The 21,561-nt window shown below is 33.9% G+C and overlaps 1 protein-coding gene across 2 annotated transcripts; it reads left to right on the forward strand.

The window, feature by feature from the left end:
* The first annotated feature begins 13,194 nt into the window (after positions 1-13,194).
* On the forward strand, positions 13,195-19,948 carry LOC143056070 (uncharacterized). 2 transcript variants are annotated; one of them, XM_076229157.1, is made up of 7 exons: positions 13,195-13,414; positions 13,953-14,130; positions 15,503-15,630; positions 16,395-16,480; positions 17,508-17,630; positions 18,100-18,142; positions 19,112-19,948. In XM_076229157.1, exons 1-6 carry the CDS (start codon positions 13,356-13,358, stop codon positions 18,135-18,137), a joined length of 612 nt encoding a protein of 203 aa, XP_076085272.1. In that variant the 5' UTR covers positions 13,195-13,355; the 3' UTR covers positions 18,138-18,142; positions 19,112-19,948. The 2 variants fall into 2 exon arrangements, with proteins under 2 accessions (XP_076085272.1, XP_076085265.1); XM_076229150.1 differs by lacking the exon at positions 18,100-18,142.
* The last annotated feature ends 1,613 nt before the right edge of the window (positions 19,949-21,561 follow it).

A 21,561-nucleotide genomic window follows, 5' to 3' on the forward strand; every position in this document is an offset into this window, starting at 1 on the left:
TCTTGTTTGCATTAGTAAAGAATAAATCGTACTATGTGAAAAATTAAAGTTTGAAACCCGATATTATCAAGATGTTTGATTTCTGAATTGACAACATATTTGTTACAATTGGAGGATGTGTTTTCAGCAAACAATCTGCACTTCCATGGACACAATCCAAAAGGCGTAACTAGGCATCTTATTTTAATGAGGCAAAATAGTTGTGCCGAGCGCACCAAGACGAACAATTTTTTTTGGTGGGTATGAAATGAATGGTGCAAAATACTGCATTCTAGGCATTTTTAGAGAGTTTGATAATGTTTTGAATGTGGACACTTTTTATATAAATTTATCATACTAGTATTTAAAGACTAAATTTTTAACAACTTTATTTAAATTTATATGTAAGATAATCATCCAAATATCAATTTGAGTCTGCAGCCAGAACATATTACAAACATCGATTCAGGAGAGTTTGCCAAATTTGTCTATGGCCGGTTCAGTCAAATTGTTTCAGATTCATAATTTGGTCTGCTGATATCCTTATCGTGATGAATATGGAGCATGACAAGACCGCCCAATCTCTCGCCACTCATGCATGCTCTTTTTCAAGTTTTCAGTCGTTTCAGTGCAGTCTGTGTTTCTAAAGGTAGCACATTATCATTAACACAATGATCAATGTCTTCTTCCAATTCCTTCTCCATCAGCAATTCGGTAACAGCATCGGTAGTAACAGGGTTTTTTTTTTTTTTGCATAAGCTTTCCTGTAAGCACCATCATAGAGTCGCAGTTACAAAATATTAAACTCGCTTTTATGCTGACAAAGAGTAAACAACTAGGTTTAGAATGAGATAAGATACATGTGTATGATTCTATCTATAGAGTAAGTATATATGATACCAGAGACATATAATACAATGTATTATATGTCTCTGATGATACGGGTACAGGGGAATCGGAATGGAGTTTATGACGTTTACATGTAGGTCCGTAATTTCAAATTATTTCTGGAAATAGTCGGTGGTATTTTAGTTCCAGAAACTATAAATTTAGAGGTTAGGGGTTGGGGTGTCCGATTCAGAAACCCCGAATATAAAGAAACAAAATTCCGTAGTCCTGAATAAGTATAAACACAAAATCCTGTGTTAAAGGTTCTACCATTCCGTAATAATCTCAAATTGGAATATGGGATGTTCTTTTAATTTTTAAGGTTAAAGAAACATATGGACAAAAACTAATCCATGCATGTTTCATATTATTTATATTTTATTTATCTGTAAAGAGAAAGATTAAAGTTCGTGAAACGGAGAAATGAATACGCAGACCGGACTACCTACCCCCTTGTGATGCCCAGTACTTGATTTGTTCAAAGTTGGTGAAACGGAAAATTAATACGCAGACAGGACTACCCCCTTGCGATGCCCAGTACTTGATTTGTCAAAAGTTGGTGAAACGGAAAATGAATACACAGACAGGACTATCCCCTTGCGATGCCCAGTACTTGATTTGTCAAAAGTTGGTGAAACGGAAAATGAATACACAGACAGGACTATCCCCTTGCGATGCCCAGTACTTGATTTGTCAGTCTATCGTTTTTGGCTTGTTCTAATGAAGTTATATGCAATACTCAGAATCTGTTCACAAAAAAAAATTAGTTTACTAGAATAATTCCTTCTTTACCTTCAGCGTCGCTTTTCCTTTTTCTGCAAGAGCCTGTTTTTAATTAGAGATCCATGATGATTATCGTTACTAGGTCAATGTAATCTAGAAACATCACCCGTTGATATGCTGAGTTATATCCAGGGAGAATAGTTTAAAAGGAATGATGACAAGTTATAGAAATTAAGATTGAGACAGAACAACAAATGACTGTTATATTTATATATATGTATAAAAAAAAAATAATCAGTGTCAAAATTTTAGTGAGCAATTGCCTTACTTGCCTCAAGGCCGGTAGTTACGGCCTTGCAGTGAGTGAGTGAGTGAATCTGTGCTATTCTTCTTGTCGATTGGATCGTTTATTCACGAGGCAGACATTTACTTTTATCCATTAAATTCATATTTTGCATAATATATGATGTCCTGTCACTTAATGATTCAAAGTTTAATGACTGTTTAACATATCTATCCTGTCCAACTTGATGTAAAGGATACAACAGATCAAGTTGGCTATCCCACATCTTGACTGTCGTATAGAATTTGGAAATGATTGTCTGCTCAGATCTAGACTATACGACAAAAGAGATTATTTCAGCGCCTAAATTGTGAACTTTCAATTTTAATGTAGCAATATTCAAGCAGCCCCTAGATATGGCGTGTGGTACAGTTTTCCAGAGCTTCAATTTACTATCATAATTTCGGTTATAGATGGTGGCTGCTTACAATGAAGCAATTAAACCAAGAGTTCCAAGTTGCCAAGTAGAAATTATCCCTCTAGAATTTAACAGACACCACCAAGAAGAAATAATCCATTTAAAATTTAACAGACACCATCATGAGTTGGTTGACAAAAATGAAAAAGATCTTATCATAGTGAACATGTCTACTAAGTTTCAAGTTGATTTGACTTCAACTGCATCAAAAACTAACATGATCAAAAACTTTAACCTGAAGCGGGACAGTCTGACGTATGTACAGACCGAAAACATAATGCCCCTAAGTGGGGCATAACAAATTGCCATTCATCGTAATGAAACAAACCTGGACCAATTCTTTCAACACTTTTAGTTCGGAATTAGGAATGCTTGTGTAGAGGGTGGACAAGTCGAATGTCTTAATACTATTGCGAGAGACATTTTTTTAATAATTAAAATTTTGAATTATTCAGTTTGAGACCATCATCTATATAGCAGAAAGAAAGGTAAGCTTCTTTCATTCTTGATAAGAGGCATCTTGAAGAAGTCGGCATCATATGATTAAACCAACAAGTCGTTATGAAGAGTAGCGCCGTTGTTTTCTATGTGAATGCAGATTATTTGTTGAAAAATTCATCATATTAACGTAAAACATATGTTTAAAAAAAATCAAGCATCTAGCTAAGTTAGCTTCAGAGAGATATTTTTGTTTGAATCCGAGTGATCGTTTACAAAGTACGATTTGTCCCTGCTTAAGACGAGATACTATAATGCCCATTCTTTTTAGGAAACAAAGTAGGATCTATTGACATTGTCATTTGTCTTTTAGTTTGAAGAACTGGACTGAGGAGTACTTGTGTAAAGAGAAGAAGTGCAAAACGTTTTAATACAATTGCAGAAAGAATGTTAATTATATTGATTGCTGGTAACATTGTATTTATTAAGTTTAGAAAAAGTTTTGTTGAGCACTTGGACTACCAAGCAATTTAGTTAGAGTTGTTTGTAAGGACACTTATTCAGTTAGTATGATCCAGTTCTTAGTTTCCGTTAACATTCCAAAGGAACATAGAACAGACCTATTGATTTTCAGAATTTCCTCCAAAGTAAATGTCGTTTGGGTATATATATCAAGTTTCCAAATCAATTGTCATTACCTTATACCTTTATCAAGCTGTTAATTTCATGCGATTTACACTCAACACTGTTGCTGGCCTTTGTCTGCGGGGACATCAACATATTTGGCACGACGATAGCACTGATGCCTAGCATGTTTAGGTCATAAATGATCGATGTAGCATATGTATTCCTTTTATGATATTTTAATTTGATATTTATCAACGATCTTTCGGCTTTCTTGACACATTCAGAAAGATTGTCTACTGAAAGAATAAACAATGCAATTGCATGGAAACTAAATTAATAAACCCACGACAACTACTTGATAAATCACAGGTCTGTTCTGAGTGGGTTGTTTTTTTTTTGTTTTGTGTGTGTGTGTGTGTGTGTGTGTGTGTGTGTTGGGGGGGCATTGCAACCAAAAATGTATTGTATACCTAACTTTAAAAGTTTCATAACAAACAATGTTGTATTGCTAGTTCTTCCAAGTGCGCTACGAAGCCTTTTTCTAAATCTTTAATATTATTTTTTTATCAGCAAACAAAGCCAGATCTTAGAGTTATTGTGAAACTGCTATATGTGTGTCAATCATATGTTGATACTAAAACAAATCTAAAAATCTGTAAGAGTAAATACAATCTGTCTGACTCTTGTTTGTGTTTTGAATGTTTTCGTTTTTTGCGTGGCATTTGCCATTCCTTTTTCTACTTATGAATTTGACTATCATTTGGTTGCCTCCGCCGTTCTTTCAGCGAAAAAGTCACAATCTGGAAAATGAATCAATATAACATAACCTGTATTTGGCAAAATCTGACGGAATGATGGACCCTAAGTGTTCTCCAATTTCGTACTTTAGTTGTTATTTTGATTTTTATTTGTCACTGATGAGTCTAATGAGTCCTTTGTAGACGAAAAGTGCGTCTGGCATACACAATTGTAAGTCTGGTATCTACTATGAGTTTATCTTCTCTCAATAGGATTAACATATTTGACTTTTCCATCCTTCACACATGTATTCCCCATACCAAACTAATTGGAATCAATGGTACTGTTTTGTTTTATAAAAATAAATGGTCAACGTAGATACAAATATATCATGTTTTAGGCAGGGATGCATCGTACTTTTTAAAAAAAAAAGTAAAATCTCTGGATCTGACATTATCAAGAGGCTTGATTTTTTTTATTTGCATCCATGAGCTTCAAAGGAAGAATGAAAAGGAATATAACATTATCCTTTTACTTCCGCTAAAGAGACCCTGTCCTCTCACTTAATAATTAATAGTTTGGTGACTACTATAAATATACATGTGTATATAGCATGTTGAACGCATCTATCTCATCGAACTTGAAATGAATGATACACAAGATACAGTTGTATGCCTCATGTCTTTGCTTGCATTACACTACAGCATATAGAAATTGACAATGAGGATCGGTTGACAACAAAACTTCATCACATTGGATGCCCAGTAGAGTGCAAGAAGATCCAGCTGTATCTTTTGTTGAAATCCAAAGTATACATAAAACTGACCCATGATTGTTTTGTTTGTCAATCAAATTATAGTATTTTCTTGCTAAGATAATTAATTATACATCACTTACTAAATAGGATTACCCGATCAATCTCTAGTAAGTAAAAATCCTTGACTGAATCAATGAGTATTTTAATGTTGCGATTTCGGTTAGTGAGTTAAACACATCATGTAATTCGTGATACGTGGACAATCGAATCATATGCTTCAAGCTGTGTGATTTGATGATTCAAACCATATTTGTTACATTTAAAAGACACAATAGGCTTCTCAGTGTAAAATTCATGATGTTCCGTCTTCAAATAATTCAAAGTTTGGGGACTTTATTGATCGAATATATCCCATTTATTCTAATGTATAAAGGATAAAAACAAATACAGCCAGGTGTGCTTCGGTAACTTCGAAATGTAGATAAGTTTAATGTTCCAATTATGAACTTTCCATTTCTTTGTAGCAAATAAACTCACTATAGAGACCAGGATCAAAATTTTACATTAACGCCAGACGCGCGTTTCGTCTAAAAAAAGACTCATCAGTGACGCTCGAATCAAAAATGTTTTTAAAAAAGGCCAAAAAGAGTACAAAGTTGAAGAGCATTGAGGACCAAAAATTCCTAAAAGTTTTGCCAAAGACAGCCAAGGTACTTAAATAGTAATCTATTCCTGAGGTAGAAAAGCCTTAGTTTTTCAAAAATTCAAAGTTTTGTTAACAGTTAAATTATGATTATGAACATATGAATGACAACTCAAGTCAACACAAGTCAACACAGTTTACGCCAGACGCAACACATTCTAGCAGCGCCTGTTTTTGGCGAACAGATCTTCCAGGGATTGCAAAGGGTTCCAAATCGTAAAGTTAAAATCATCATTCCGAAATTTTACGCATGCCATTGCTTTGCCTAGCTTTTCATTATGGCATATCGGTGTTTCAGATTACAATGGATATATTCCACTTGTTGTGTCAATGTGTATTTGTTCCTCCTATCAAAAGTTTCTTGTTGTGGTTTGAAGGGTTATCATTTATTGTAGGGCTATGCCATTCAAAGTAAAGATAACAAAAAAAGTATGACAGAAAACAAAATAAGGTTATGACATAGATGAAATAGAAATCATTGTGAAGACCTCATGGGGAATATCAGAAAGATTTTGAAATAGAACAGTACGTGCACATTGTACTTGAAAGGCGAACAATACCAAACGGACATTCAAACTCAAAAGTCGAAAATAAACTGACAACGCTAAGGAAAAATAAAGAAAAAGACTAAAAGACAAACATCAGTATACAATCCCTAACTCAACATAGAAAACTGATACTGAGTAAAACAAACCCCACCGAAAAAACTGGGATTAATTTCGGTTGCTCCGGAAGAGTGAGCAGATCCTGCTGAATATGTAGTAACTGTCATGTTTCACATGTACTACAAAATCTATAGTCTAATTCGGAAGTTCACATCCGGAAAAGAGGTGGACGGGATTGTGGTTACGACGATTAGAACATATCCATCGTAATGTGTGAACCAGATCTTCCAAAACGGTTAACCAACTATTGATGTGGACATGAATTTTTAGAATAGATGGTTTAAAATTCTCAACTTAGAACTCTTGGTTTAATAGCTTTATTGTGAGCAGCAACCCTCTATCATGGAAATCATAGTAGGAATACAAGGCCTAAAATCGTATCAACTAGGAGCTACATAGCAATTGAAAGTTCACCATTGGAAAGGTGAAATCATCTCTTTTATCGTAAAGTTTTGTGCTCAGCCGACCCTCATTGTCAATTATTATAAGTGTAAGTCAAGCTATGAGACTGACTTAACGGTATCTCTTGGATCCTTTAGATCAATATCAATGGGGTAGATACATTCAACATTAGTCATCAAACTTAAAATAAAATATTGTTTAGTGAGAGCACTTCTGTTTATTATTCTTAAGAAATCCCTTTATGAAGTTAGCCTCATATAATAAAAGAACAATCGGCGTTGTTTAAATTAAAACGAGTCCTTAACCAATCCAAATATCTCAATACTATTCCTAAGACACAATTATCTTTTGACAGCATGAATCCACAGAGATGTTGAAATAAGAACGAGTTCTTAATTAATCCAAACATCTCAATATTATCACTAAGACAAAATCTTCTATTTTTGTAACAGTATATATAGCTACAGAGAATCAATGTAAGATCTCATTAATTATCTCTTCAATAAATTTATATTAAGTTTATTTTCATATATTTAAATTTTTTAAATAGTTGGTCAATATTACTATTTGTTAAGTTTTGAACCAAACTATGTAGGCAGGTATCTATTTTATTATTCCTTCAATAGTTAAATCATACACGCATGTATACGCATAGATAATTGTAAGAAATAATTGATTTTATGATGTAATTTCACCTTGTGTTTCGGTTTAGGTTTTATATTACCTAGGCATTATCCTCATCAGGTACCCTAGCCTTACAGCAACATGATAAAAATAAACGAAAATTCTGGGGCACGACACTCGGTGAATCATCTCTCTGTTTTCTTTAAATTAACTTGCGAATATTATGATATAGCTTAATCCCCTATATTCTATTTTAGTTTAGAAGATGTTAAATATTCTTTTAAGTTCTTGTGTTTCTGGTATGCAATAATAGGTGGTTTTTGAAAAAGTTGGTTTGCTGTGCCATCATTCGAAATTAAGTGCCAATGTTTTCTACCGAGAAGAGAGAAGAGGGGAAATCGTCACAAGAATAAAGAAAGCAAACATTTTGATAATGTCAGTTTCACAGATTATTTTCTTTAATCACACGAAACAAAGCAGAACCAACTCTTTCAATTTGTCTTCTAGTTTGGAAAGAGGAATATTTGTGTAAAATGATGAAAAATCAGGTATTTTAATGCTATTGCACAATAAGATAAAAGAGTGCTTGATTGTATGTACTATTTCAGATCTTTTGATTTTTTTAATATCGTATCCACATTTGATTCATGCCGCCTCTAGAATAGTTAGTTACACAATAATCTTGAAGTCAGGCTTTGGTCCGCTGATAAAATTGATAATAATTTAGAAAGAGTTTTTGTGGGGCAATTGGTCTACCCAGCAATATTACGTTGTTTGTAAAGACATATATAATTTATGTATTCAATACAGTGAAGGGAAATCCAGTTCTTCATCTTTTGTGGAAATTCCAAAAAGAACATACAGCAGACTTATGATTATCCAGATTTTTTTCCTCTTTGGTAAGTTTCATGGGGTATAGGTTGAGATTCCAAGTGAATATTGCTAATACCTCATTTGTTTATCAAGCAGTGAAAGAGGGACGAAAAATACCTGAGGAACAGACAGTCAAACTCATAATTAGAAAATAAACGCACAACGCTATGGCTAAAAATGAAAAAGACAAACAGACAAACAATAGTACACATGACACAATACTAGTATAGAAAACTAAAGAATAAGAAACACGAACCCCACCAGAAACTATGGGTGATCTCAGGTGCTCCGGAAGGGTTAGCAGAATCTTCTCCATATGTAGCACCCGTCGTGTTGCTCATGTTATAACACATCCGGTAGTTAATCTAATCCGGTAGGTCACATTCATGAACGGGAAGGGGGTTGTAGTTACGACGTAAGGAACATATCCGATATCATCTGTGAAACGGTTATTCCATAACGGTCAACCAACTCGTGATGGCGTCCGTAAAATTTACGAAGGGATGATGTCAACTTCACCATTTGGAACTCTTGGTTTAATAACTTCCTTGTGAGCAGCAGCCCTCTTTCAAGCAATTCATGATAGGAAATACAAGCACGGGAATATCGTATCAATTGAGTTATAACCCGTGCTGCTGGAATGTTGCTACTTAGAAATAGAAAGTAATTAGAAAGCTGATATCATCTCTTTCGTCGTAAAGTTTTGTTTTCAACCGACCCACATTGTCAATTTCTAGATGTCAGTCAAGATATGAGGCCGACTTGACTGTATCTGTTGTATCCTTTATCTCTAGTTTGATGGGATAGATGCGTTCAACATAGTCACCAAATTTTGAATTATTTACTGAGAGAACATCATGTATATAGCGAAAAGGAAAGTTAACGGATATTGCTAACTTCTTATCTTTCTTCGTAAGAAGATTCTGTATGTAGTAAGCCTCATAATAAAAAAGAAACAAGTCGACAAGAAAAGGGGTACAATTGGTTCTCATTGGAATGAATGCCGACAGTCTGTTGAAAACTACGTCCTCCGAACGTAACAAATATGTTGTCAATCAAGAAATTAAGCATCTTGATAATGTCAGTTGCAGAGAATTTTTTGTTTGAATCAGGATGGTCCTTGAAAGTAATGTGATGTTGTTTGGGGCTTTATCTGCAGGGACAACAACATATTTTATGGAGAAAGGACATGTGTATATGTGGGTCTTTAAATATTTATGTCGCATGTGTATTTATAGACACATTCTGGTTTTTTTTTCAATAAGGATTTGATTTAACCTCTTCACAGCCTTAATCCATTCAGAAAGCAGGGGCGGATGCAGGAATTTTCGAAAGGGGGGGTGCTAACCCAGGGCACCCAGGGCAAAAGGGGGGGGGTGCAAAACATATGTCCCGATACAAATGCATTGATCGGCAAAAATAAAGGGGGGGTGCGCACCCCCGGAACCCCCCCTGGATCCGCCACTGGAAAGAGTATCTACGTCTTCGTTCTCATATTTACCCATATTGCCTGCATAATCCTCGACTAAATCCATCCGTATTTTGAATGTGTGCTTCCAATTGATGGATTAAGGCTGACGACATTTCAAGCCTTAGGATGACACATTTTGCAGAGACGTGTTATTGACAATGTTCATGTCACCAGTAATAACGTGAATAGTCGGATTATACATAAATGAGGAACTAGCACTAAAGGAATCAGGAGGTTAATACATTGAGATCCTGCAGCACTTGTTTGTGATTGGAAGTTAAGTTGTAACTTGTTTGAAATTGTGTTTAAGAAATGTTAGGTACAGCCTGACCTCAGTTTAAAATAGGGAGATAGTTTCGAATGGTTTTGCCAAATACAGCTAAATTGTAATCTATTTCAGGGTAGAAAACAACCTGGTGATTCGAAAAATTGGATAAACAATAGACAATGACGTAGAACACTTCATAAAAATATTGCATTACAAGGATACTGAAATTGATAAATCGGATTTCATGTCACTATATCATAGAAAATAAGTTGACACAAAGGTACCACAGAGACTATGAAGCAGAAAAAAGGTGACGACAGGAAATATATATAATAAGGCCGTTGTCGTAGAAAATAAAGTTAAAACTAAGAGGTGCTAAGCAGGTAAAAACCACCGTTCAATAATTAACGAGAAAACTAAAGACCTGAAACAGATTTTTTTTTTTAAACAATTTTGACAGACATGAACCAACGACATACATAAATGAGGAACTAGCACTAAAGGAATCAGGAGGTTAATACATTGAGATCCTGCAGCACTTGTTTGTGATTGGAAGTTAAGTTGTAACTTGTTTGAAATTGTGTTTAAGAAATGTTAGGTACAGCCTGACCTCAGTTTAAAATAGGGAGATAGTTTCGAATGGTTTTGCCAAATACAGCTAAATTGTAATCTATTTCAGGGTAGAAAACAACCTGGTGATTCGAAAAATTGGATAAACAATAGACAATGACGTAGAACACTTCATAAAAATATTGCATTACAAGGATACTGAAATTGATAAATCGGATTTCATGTCACTATATCATAGAAAATAAGTTGACACAAAGGTACCACAGAGACTATGAAGCAGAAAAAAGGTGACGACAGGAAATATATATGATAAGGCCGTTGTCGTAGAAAATAAAGTTAAAACTAAGAGGTGCTAAGCAGGTAAAAACCACCGTTCAATAATTAACGAGAAAACTAAAGACCTGAAATAGATTTTTTTTTTAAACAATTTTGACAGACATGAACCAACGACAACCACTGTAATAAAGGCTCCTGACCTAAGATAGACACATACATAATGTGGCAGGATCAATCATGTTTGTAAACATTAAACCCTCCTATAACCTTGGACAGTGCGTGGTGTAATAGCACAAAATAAGAACAAACAGTAAAAACAAGTTTTAGTTGGCTCAAAGGATCGGTAAAGAGAACCACAGCGACCTTGACGCAGAAAAGATATGTAAAGATAAGAAGTGTACATGATTTATTTTGACGCAGAAAATAAAGTTAAAACAAAAATACCACTGGTGACATTGAACGTAGAAAGGAAAGTACATAAAAGAAAGTATCACTGGGCATACTGCACATTGGACGCAGAAAATAATGCTAAAACAAGAACGTACCACTGCGAACACTGGTCATTTGGACGTAGAAAATAAAGTACAAACAAAAAAGTACCACTGGGAATAGTGGCATTGGACGCAGAAAATAACGGTTAAAACAAGAAAGTATCACTTGGCATACTGTGCATTTTGGTCACATAGAATAAAGGAAAAAGTGCCACTGGCATACTGGGCATACTGGACATTTAGATACAGAAAAATAAAGTTAAAACAAAAAAGGTACTACAGAGCATACTAGGCATTTAGACGCCGAAAATAAAGTTAAATCAAGAAAGAACCAATGGACATACAGGAAAATTGGATGCAGAAAATAAAGTTAAATCAAGAAAGTACCGTGACTGGGCATATTAAGAAATTGGACGTAGACAATAAAGTATAAACAAAAAGGACAGACGTTGACGCAGAAAAATATAAAAAGTGACTGCTAGTATTTTTTCCGCCTATAAAAAATGGGTAGGAAAGCATAAACTGTAATTCCATATAATGATTTTATGTGTTTTCTTAACATAAACGACTGATTGGATTGGGATGGAGCTCCATAACATCTTTACTATGTATAGCAATGTTCGTTATCTGTTCAATTAATGTTAATAATCAATTTTTATAGATTTTCATTTTAAACTTTCCTACGGAAAAGAGTGGAAGTAAACTTTGCAAACTTGATATTGTCGAACAGACTTATAATTTTCATATTAAAGAAATGTAAAAGGAACTTTTCAAAGTCTATAAAAAATTGACCCGAGTCCTTGTTTTGCGCAAAATTGTACCCGCTAGAGTCTTTGAAGACGACTGTATGTAAAAGACATACATCTTGAATTAAAAACTGTATACTAAAAAGCTATATCGCATTTCTTTGCAAGCACTATAAGTTATGATAACGGTAGTCGTAATATGCAATTATTATTCACTTTTGTTAAATTTTGTTCTTAATGAACTTCAGATATGACCACAGTAAAGCTGTTAAATTTCTATTTTCTCTTAATCTGCGAGCAATAGACCATGTTTTATTCGTGCGACTACTATTGCATGGTAGTCTCAGATTATAATCCCAGTCTTTGATAACGATCCCATATTATAAGCAGCTTTGTTGAAGGTCTTTTGAGAATGAACCTGGTCTCCTTTGTGGTAAATAAAATGTTAAAGGAGCTATTTAGCTCTAAATTATACACTGGTTTATTTTTAACTTGAGTTGGACGATATTATATCTAAACAAGCCCATTTCCCCTGTTTGTGAAAAAAGAAGAAAGTATTAGCATACAGATCGACGGACACTGAGACCAAGGAATTGTATACTTCAATTCCTTGGTTATATATAGTACGTAGTCTCAGATGGATATAACAAAAGATTTGTATTTTTCTTAATGTTGTAACCAATATTTTATTTTCACATGTATTGAATAATTATACAAGTTAACCCCCATGTATCGATTAGCTAAGAATGTTGTTTTTTTGTTTTTTTTTCGTTCACTGATACACTTTATATATCTATAAAATCATATACGCGTATATAATCACGCAAATGACGTACATGAACGGCCACCCAATTATATCATACGGGTTGAGACGACGATATAACACTTTGTGTTATATATTAGCCTCAAATGCGGGTAATGAATTGTTTGTATAAATGACAGATTAATGAACGTGTGTACTTTAAATGTAACGTGTGGTATACTGTTTGTTACAGTTTAAGATATGGGGATATTAATATTTGATCTATTGTAGTGGTTCATTAATCCGTATTATACAGACAATTTAACTGGGTACCGTTACCTTATAACATTGCATACCGAAATAAATAATCGTTTTAAATTTAAATTTAATTCGGGTAGAGTCTATTCCGTTGGTAGGTGATTTAAAACATAACTTTTAAATCATAGAAAGTATATGTACTTGTAGATTCACCCTTAACAACATTTGAATGCGTCAATCAATATGAGTTAAAAAAATAATAATACCCATTTCTGAATGAATTAAGTGTATTGACATTGCAATGATTTGAAAGTAAATAAGGAATTGATTTTGAGATTCTACACCAGCCGTCAGCATGTCATTGGATTACAGAAAATATACCTACCGTCCAAAAAGACAAGATACAAGGTTCCGGTGAGTACGATGTCTCAGCAGGGGTTAGAAAATTATTGAATTGGCATTCGACTGTTATTCTTTAACCGAATTCTTTCCGTAAATTTACGAAGTATTTCTATTTCTAAAGATCTCTATAGATAGGGTGTTTTTGATGATTTTTTTTCAGGAGTACACAATTGAAACATAAGCCATATGCATGGTCATTTTGTTGTTGTTTTTCTCAGCAAAAATATCGCTCATCCTTTTGCATGATACATCAGCGTTTTGAATTTTCCTCGGAGTTCAGTAATTTTGTTATTTTATTTTTACAAATGGCACAGGAACTACAAATCTTTCCAGAGCCCTCGTTGAGTGCAAGCCCTTTTTTGAAAATTTGATGTTGATTGCTCTCTTGTTTACTGTGTAGTGTTGGTTTTATAATACATTTGTTTCTTCATCTTTTCTGTGGCAATGTAGTGACAATATTCTTCTTGTGTTTTAGATGTCTATCTCTGCGTTTACTAACTCATGTCATATGCCCTCATGTAAAAATATAATAGTAAGCTTCCAATTTCAGAACAAGCTACTCACAAATGTCCCAGTGGATGTCAAAAACACAGAAGCAAAATCGAGGACTCCCTGATGCCATGCAGATGTCTTTACCAAATGTGATGAGAGATTCGCGACCAATCAACTCTAACAATGACATGGTAGTGTTCGGTAGTGCTCCACTCCCCGGTGCTGCTATGGCTTCGGTAAGTATAAACACTTTAGCTTAAGCACATTGTTGGGTTTAAATTTATGATGAGTAAGGATATAATTGTCTTTTGTTGGTTAAGAAAAGTCTAAATTGTATTTTTCAAAATCAAAACAATAAAAACTTGTCTTTTAAATATGTAAAAATTGAAATTCAAAGAACCAACACTGATTAATATAACATACAAATTTAAACAGTGCGGAATTTTGGACAACAACCTACAAGCAGATAAGCCTATACTTACATTTTACATCAAAGTAAACTTATGTCGCCTAGACTTTCAGATTAAAAAAAAAACAAATTTTAAAATGCATTTATGTTCCGAATAAGAAACGCTACATATTCTAACAGTTTGTAACGTGTAACCAGGCGTTTATATTCCAAACGTCCGTTCCAGTCAATACTTGGATCCAAGTTGTCCACAAACAATACGGCAATACTAAAAACTACAACTATCTACATTATGCACAATGAACTAAAATATACTCACTGACTCTTTGTAGAAATAAAGTTACAACAGGCAAATATATATACAACTATAATACAATGGAACAGCCTGTCCTCAAGATGGGACGATGTGTCACTAAAAGACAGTATGGCTGGTACAGTCTGTCTGTATCAGACAGTGTGTGCTGGTACAGCCTGTCCTCCGAATGTGACAGTCTGTCACTTCCAGACAGTGCGAGCTGGTACAACTTGTCCTCCGAGAGGGACAGTTTGTCACTCCCAAACAGTGTGGGCTGGTACAACTTGTCCTCCTAGTGGGACAGTCTGCCTTGTCAATCCAATCAACTCGTACGTTTACTTTGTACCCAGTACAAAGTGTCTTCTCAATATTAAAGCTCTTCCACCCCTTAATATTTATGACGGCTCATCGTCAGCCAACCGACAGCCTCGAACAACAACAAATGGACGTTTTGAACGACCTTGACTGGCTATGCAGCCCTCGCACGGTCGGTAAGCCTCGAATACAACAAATGGAAGTTTTTAACGACCTTGACTGGCTATATATATACAGCCCTTGCACGGTCGGTACAGCCTCGAATGCCGTTTCTCACTCTCTTATATACCCGTGGTCGATACTACTATTTACTTGATAGGGGTGTTCTCTAAATATTACCCTTGCGAACATAGAGAGTCCCGTTTTACGATCACCCCTATAATTTTCGACCCGGCCACTAATTTTCCCGCCAAACGTCTAAACTCTTTCTCTGGCGTAAACCGTGCATTTCTACACTAAGATTCTACTCAACTGTAACCTTAACGCCCAATACACATTACAAGTTGAATTATTTTTTTCCTTAAGCACCACTCTGGAACCAACTATGAGTGGCATATATTATACTAATTTAATTCCCATTAAATATTAGATAGACGAAGATGTGCCACAACATCTCAGATACTCACACAATGCCGGTTATGATGATTACCATAAAGCATTTAGAACTGTCAGCAATCAATGGCCATCCACCAGTTACCCAGCATTCGGACCTCCAAGGTATAATTATACTATTTAGATTGTGTAATTCATTATTCCATTTGTAGTATTCCTAAAGTTATTATTCATGAATTGATAAATACGGGCTTTAATTTTTATTCAAAATTCAGAAGAAAAAAGTCTTCTTATTGCGTTATAAACACATGAAAACACGATCTGTGAAGATTTGAAATATACAATATTCCTGAACTAGAAACGCCACAATCACGTAACGGAGAGGATTCATGTACAAACAAACTGGTGCGTTATGTTAAGTACAATAGTAAACAATAAGGTAGGGCAAACATATTGGCTTCACACCTTTTAGCTGTATTACAAACTTGGTGACCTTTTGTTTGTTCTATGGTTGGGTTTGTTGTCTATTTGACACATTCCCCATTTCCATCCTCAATTTATTAATGGAATCACAATAGATCAGTATCTTATGAAACCAATAACAACCATGACAGAAAACTGGTTAAAGTGCTCAGTAATTGTGTATACTTGGAAATAAAAGATATCAACAACTGAGTAAAAAGTGTGTCAACTTCAGTGGATGTTTATTTGAAAATAAGGAGATGCCAGCGAGACAATTATCCACCAGGGTCTGTGAACAAATGACAAAGATGTAAATGCCTGTGAATTTGCAGGAAGCTATTTTTCAACACATTAAAATAAGATGTAGTATTATTGCCAATGAGAGAACTCTCCACCAGAGACCAAATGATATAGATGTTGACAACTATAGACCACTGTATGTAATACTGTAAGCGCTTTATTGACAGATTGCGGCAAGGTAGAGCAGGAGGCAGCTGGAGACACGTGAAAGAAGTACTTCAAGCTGGAGGCAATAGAATTGTCTTTGTAGATGGTATGTTATTAGATTGACTGAGTATTAGTTTGTTTATTTGAAGCGTTCTTTTCCGTTGGATGTCACCCTCAGTGCAGTCACCACAAAACTAATGTTAAAAGGTTATCAAAACCTACCAGGATTATAATTTAGAACGCCAGACGCGCGTTTCGTCTACATAAGACTCATCATAATTAACAATGTTTTTCTACTTCGATCAAATTAATGTTAAAAAAACGGTTAAATGTAAAAACGTTCTGGATGCTTTTAAAATCGAAACTTTCTCTCTGTAAACATGATTGAAACTTGTATAGCTCGGAATTATCTCAATGTTTGGCAAGCTCTAATGCACCAAAAAATTACACTATATCTGTCAAAAAGGATGCTGCTGACATGTTTCGAATATAAACATTACGTATGTCTCACCAAATTCTTTTCATAAGAAAAATAGTTTCCCCTTTCCCCTCTTAAACAGTGCAAAAGGAACATATTTGTTTTCAAAGTGGAAGAAACTAACTTCGTTAGTACTATGAGTATGGGTATACAAAAAAAGGTTCAAAAGTCGTAAATAAATTTTATTAAGTTTCATTTATGATAAAAGTTTGGAGAATGGGATATTTCAGCTTTGCACATTTTACCTGTTGATATCTTTCATATATTGGTACCATATCCATGGCTTGCCATTATATTGTGATTTGTATTTTCTATATACATAAATATTATCAAATATAATGTTATGCTCATTTACTAATTCAAGGGAATAACAGAACATACTAATCACAAATCATAAATTACACAAACTTCAATTTGGAAAAATATATTTACACCCTGCCTTTTATTTAAATAAAACCAAAATGTAATTTAACAGGAAAAGCTATATTTTCAATAATTTTGAGGCATTTAAAAAGACTCAAAAAGACTCAAACTCAGAAGATTCATTTTTCTGGTATATATCTTTGAGATTTGATTTAAAAATTAGTCTAAGAAAGAGTTACACTTTTCAATACTAAAATAATTTATTAATATGTTTTTTTTTTCTTATCTGCAGGTCATATTAGGTGGGAAGATAATGTTAAAATAGATGAAACTCCTGGTGGTCATTTGATACAACCTGATGCTAGAGCTATTAGAGTCAAGAGCAGACAATCATATACACCAGGAAGAATTGAAGGTATTTACTGCACCTACTGATGCATTCTACAGCTAGTACATTTAAGCCAAAGTCAAAGATGACTTTTAGTTGCATTCTGCACCTGATATTGTTGAGTACTCACTTCTTTCTGTAATGCATAGTTAGCAGTAGCCATGTCATAAGAAGTTACAGATGAACTTTGAGTGATTTGTAGAAGTTGTTGCCACTACACATGAAAAATTGCTCAAAAACAAAAATAAAATGAAATTTTAAAAATAAAAAGTTTTGCTCTGCAAACGGTATTTTGGTCATAACCAAGCTTCTGACCAAATTTCACACAGATTGAACCTAAAATTATGTTGATGTCGTCAACTAAGGAATCTAGGACTGCTATGTCACACTTTCGTGACATAAATGTTCCAGGCTGGACAAAAACTACACTTTATAAACCACTTGTAAAATTTTATCTAATCAAGGTAGATAAATGTTGTGCAAATCTTGTTTTTAGTACAACCAGCAGATGTTCCAGATAGATTTAACTGTTAACTAAGGTATATCTTGTCAGTGTTTACACAATAAGCCATTGTTAAAGTTGTGTGAGCACTCTGCCTGTGTGAGTCCTCTCAACATTTTTGGCCTCTGCACTGCATCCTTCCAAAAAAATCATTTTAACTTCTCTGCATTATCACAGATTTTTTCTTCAAATTTGCCTTGTGTTCACAGACCAATATTTGTCATCATAATTAATATCTAGAAATGGTTAAAATATTGTTTTGCATATAAAACATCATCTGTCCTTTTTTAACTTATAAGTGAAGCAATTCATGACTACACATCAAAAATGTTACCTCAAGTGTATAGTTAAGTGCACAAAACATAGGGCCAACCACAAATAATGAAAGATAAACCATAACCTCTTGTACATTATGGAAACAAGGTAATCTTGATTTTTTGGAGCGATCAATGCATTTGAATTGGGACATATGGTTGGAACACCTCCTTTTATCCTTGGTTGGAAACCCCAACTTTTGAAAATGGCTGGATCTGCCTCTGAAAAATATCATAAGGTGATAAAAAGATGTAAAGATGCAATTACTAACATATGTGCAAAATTCAGTTAGAACTAAAAACCAATTAAAATTGAGAATGGAAATGGGGAATATGTCAGAGACAACATCATGACCATAGAGCAGATAACAGCACGAGGTCACCAATGGGTCCTCAATGCAGTGAGAAAATTAAGCAGCCAGAGCTTTTTACCTGCAAAGACTTATCAAACCTATACAAATTACATTTTTTTTTTAAATACTTATTATAGATCCTACTTTATAATTCATAACTTAACGAAATCAAAAAGTCAGAAAATCAGAGTGATCTTGGGTAACAACAGTTTATTCAACATCTCCATTTGTTTTATGAAGCTCTTTAAGAACTCCATTTATTTATAGTATATTTATATATCATAATTTAAATATAACTTCATATATTTTATTGCAATGTTCTACATTTTATAATTGTAGGTCTAACAACTTACCACGTAAATAACCGACCAGGAATAGAAAATAATCATTGGCAGGTTGTATAATGGATACCAGCTCATGTTTACATTTTTCTAATTTTATATTGCAACGAATTGTCAATAAAATTTAATTTTTCCTATTTGATTAATTTTCGGCTGTATAACAGAGACTTGTATTTTTTCTTAAATTTTAAATAGTGATAATTATGCTAGAAGTATTTCATTTTATAGATGTTTGCTTAAAAATCTTACTGGCACAATGTATAAAGAACATGTTTGTGCAGATTATTTATTAATACATGAACAATGTGCTATGTTTGCATTTCCAAGCCAAGTTTATAGACCCTGTTAGTGGAAATCCTATAGATATGTAGCAATCACAAAGTACATTTTCCTTATCTTTACATATTTCAGAAGTAATTATTATGTTTTCATTGTAACTTCTGAAAATGTCAAATAAGATCTTATATGAACAAGGGCAGATCAATGGTTTATTGGCATGTGTTGGTAGGGGATGTGTAACAAAAGGAAAATGCTGTAAAAATTTGCTTATTCCTATAAAATGTCGAGGGACAGGATAACATGGATGTCATCAAACCTTTGATCTATATCATTACTTGAAATTTCGGCAGAAAATGGTATTTTAAGGATGTAAACACAGTATATTTATGATAATTTGAAGAAACATTGTACTTGCCAATTTAAATATGCAGATGAGATTATATTGCAGTATTTAACCAATCAGTATTGACCTTTTGCTCATCAACAGTATTGTTATGTCTTTGTTAATGTATTTGTTATTTTCTAGTGCCTATAATAATAAACAAAGATGATTGTATGTCCGTGTTTTTTCTTCACAATTCCTTCGTGGGTTTCTCAAAATGGGTATATGTGAACCTCAAGTTTATGTGTTCAAAGTAGTACAAATTTCTTATTGGCTTGTATGCAATATTTAGCAAAACTATGAAATTAAGTATCCTTGGAAATACATGTATTTCGATGAAAATTGTAGCCCATGATAGTAAATGGATCCACACTATTTCAAAATAAGATGTGGTATGATTGCCAATGAGACAAAAATCCATCATTGCCCAATGACATAGAAGTTAGCAACTATTTATACCCTCATTATCTGCTCATCTTGAATCAAAATTTAAATGCAGATAAGAGTTTGGTAATGAACATTTTGTGAAAAATTTGTTGAAAGCCAGGCTGTGGTTTAAGAGGAGATGGAGATTCAAGATTATTAGATATGGCAAATTTTTTTGTAAACATCAAAATCATTTGGTTGAAAAATTTAGTTGCACATAAACATGTATAAATATGGCATAATTTACAGTTTCAAAATGAAGGTATGGTCATTTCCATGTTTTCCTACGAGATAAAAAAAAACATTTTTAATAAAAATGGCACAGGTGCACAATGGCATCTGGTATAAATTGTTGATTCTCTTATGGAAGTACACAACTAATTCATGGTCCCATTGCTTTCTATGTTAAATTCCTCCATTTCAAGCAGGCACACATCTTTCATTTTAAGTTCAAATAAAGTGGCAATCATTGCATGTCAAAGCAAAACTTTATGGTGTCTTCTGAAAAAATCAACATACCTTTAATGGCATATAAGAAAGAATTGGTTCCCGGAACTTCAGATGTACCAAAACAGGTACTTCAGATCTTACAAACAGAAAAAATGTACCCTCTTTTTAAAATTTGGTGCAGTTTTTTTAATATCTAAAATTAAAAGTCCAAAAGTGTTCTACAATGATCACCAGTCCTTCAGCTTTTATTTGATGCCAAAAATACCTAAATATCCTACATATTTTGAAAGTTACACTCATGCGTAGGAACTATTTTGCATTAAATATGTACTACTTTCTGGTATGTGCTTTCTTGCCGGGCCCGAATTAGTGGTGTTACACCTTATGGTTTAATTGAAACCAATGCCCTGGTTAATTAAAAGGTTGGAATAAAAGTGTGGACAGATAAACAAACAGACACAACAACAAATATATGCTATACTCTTAACTCAGCAGGGGAAAACAAAACAATGTAAGATAAGCAGTGTGAATACTATTGCTGGAAAGAGGGTCAGAGAATCTGTCTTTCTCTTCCAAAGAAATGGAAATAACAGCAATAAAAGAACCTTTCCTATTACGTTGGTTTTTAGAAATACTGATGCATGTACATGTATAGTGAATTAATACCATGGGCATGTAATTGTATGCAAGGACTTTAGTAGTTAAAATGGATAACATTTAAAGGTGAGTAATGAAGTAAAAACATCAAACTCTTCAACTCTTATTGAATGGATGCAAGGTAAAATAAAACCAATGGTATAGTGAGGCCAGGATTTTTTAATTTATTGGTTTACGGATCCGCCGACCCGATTTTGCTGATTTCCAGAATAAAAATAAAATTTGCTTTTCACGCTTTTTTATTCCCGCCGACC

This window comes from Mytilus galloprovincialis, chromosome 1 (assembly GCF_965363235.1).
Source record: "Mytilus galloprovincialis chromosome 1, xbMytGall1.hap1.1, whole genome shotgun sequence".
In the NCBI taxonomy this organism is placed as follows: Eukaryota; Metazoa; Mollusca; class Bivalvia; order Mytilida; family Mytilidae; genus Mytilus; species Mytilus galloprovincialis.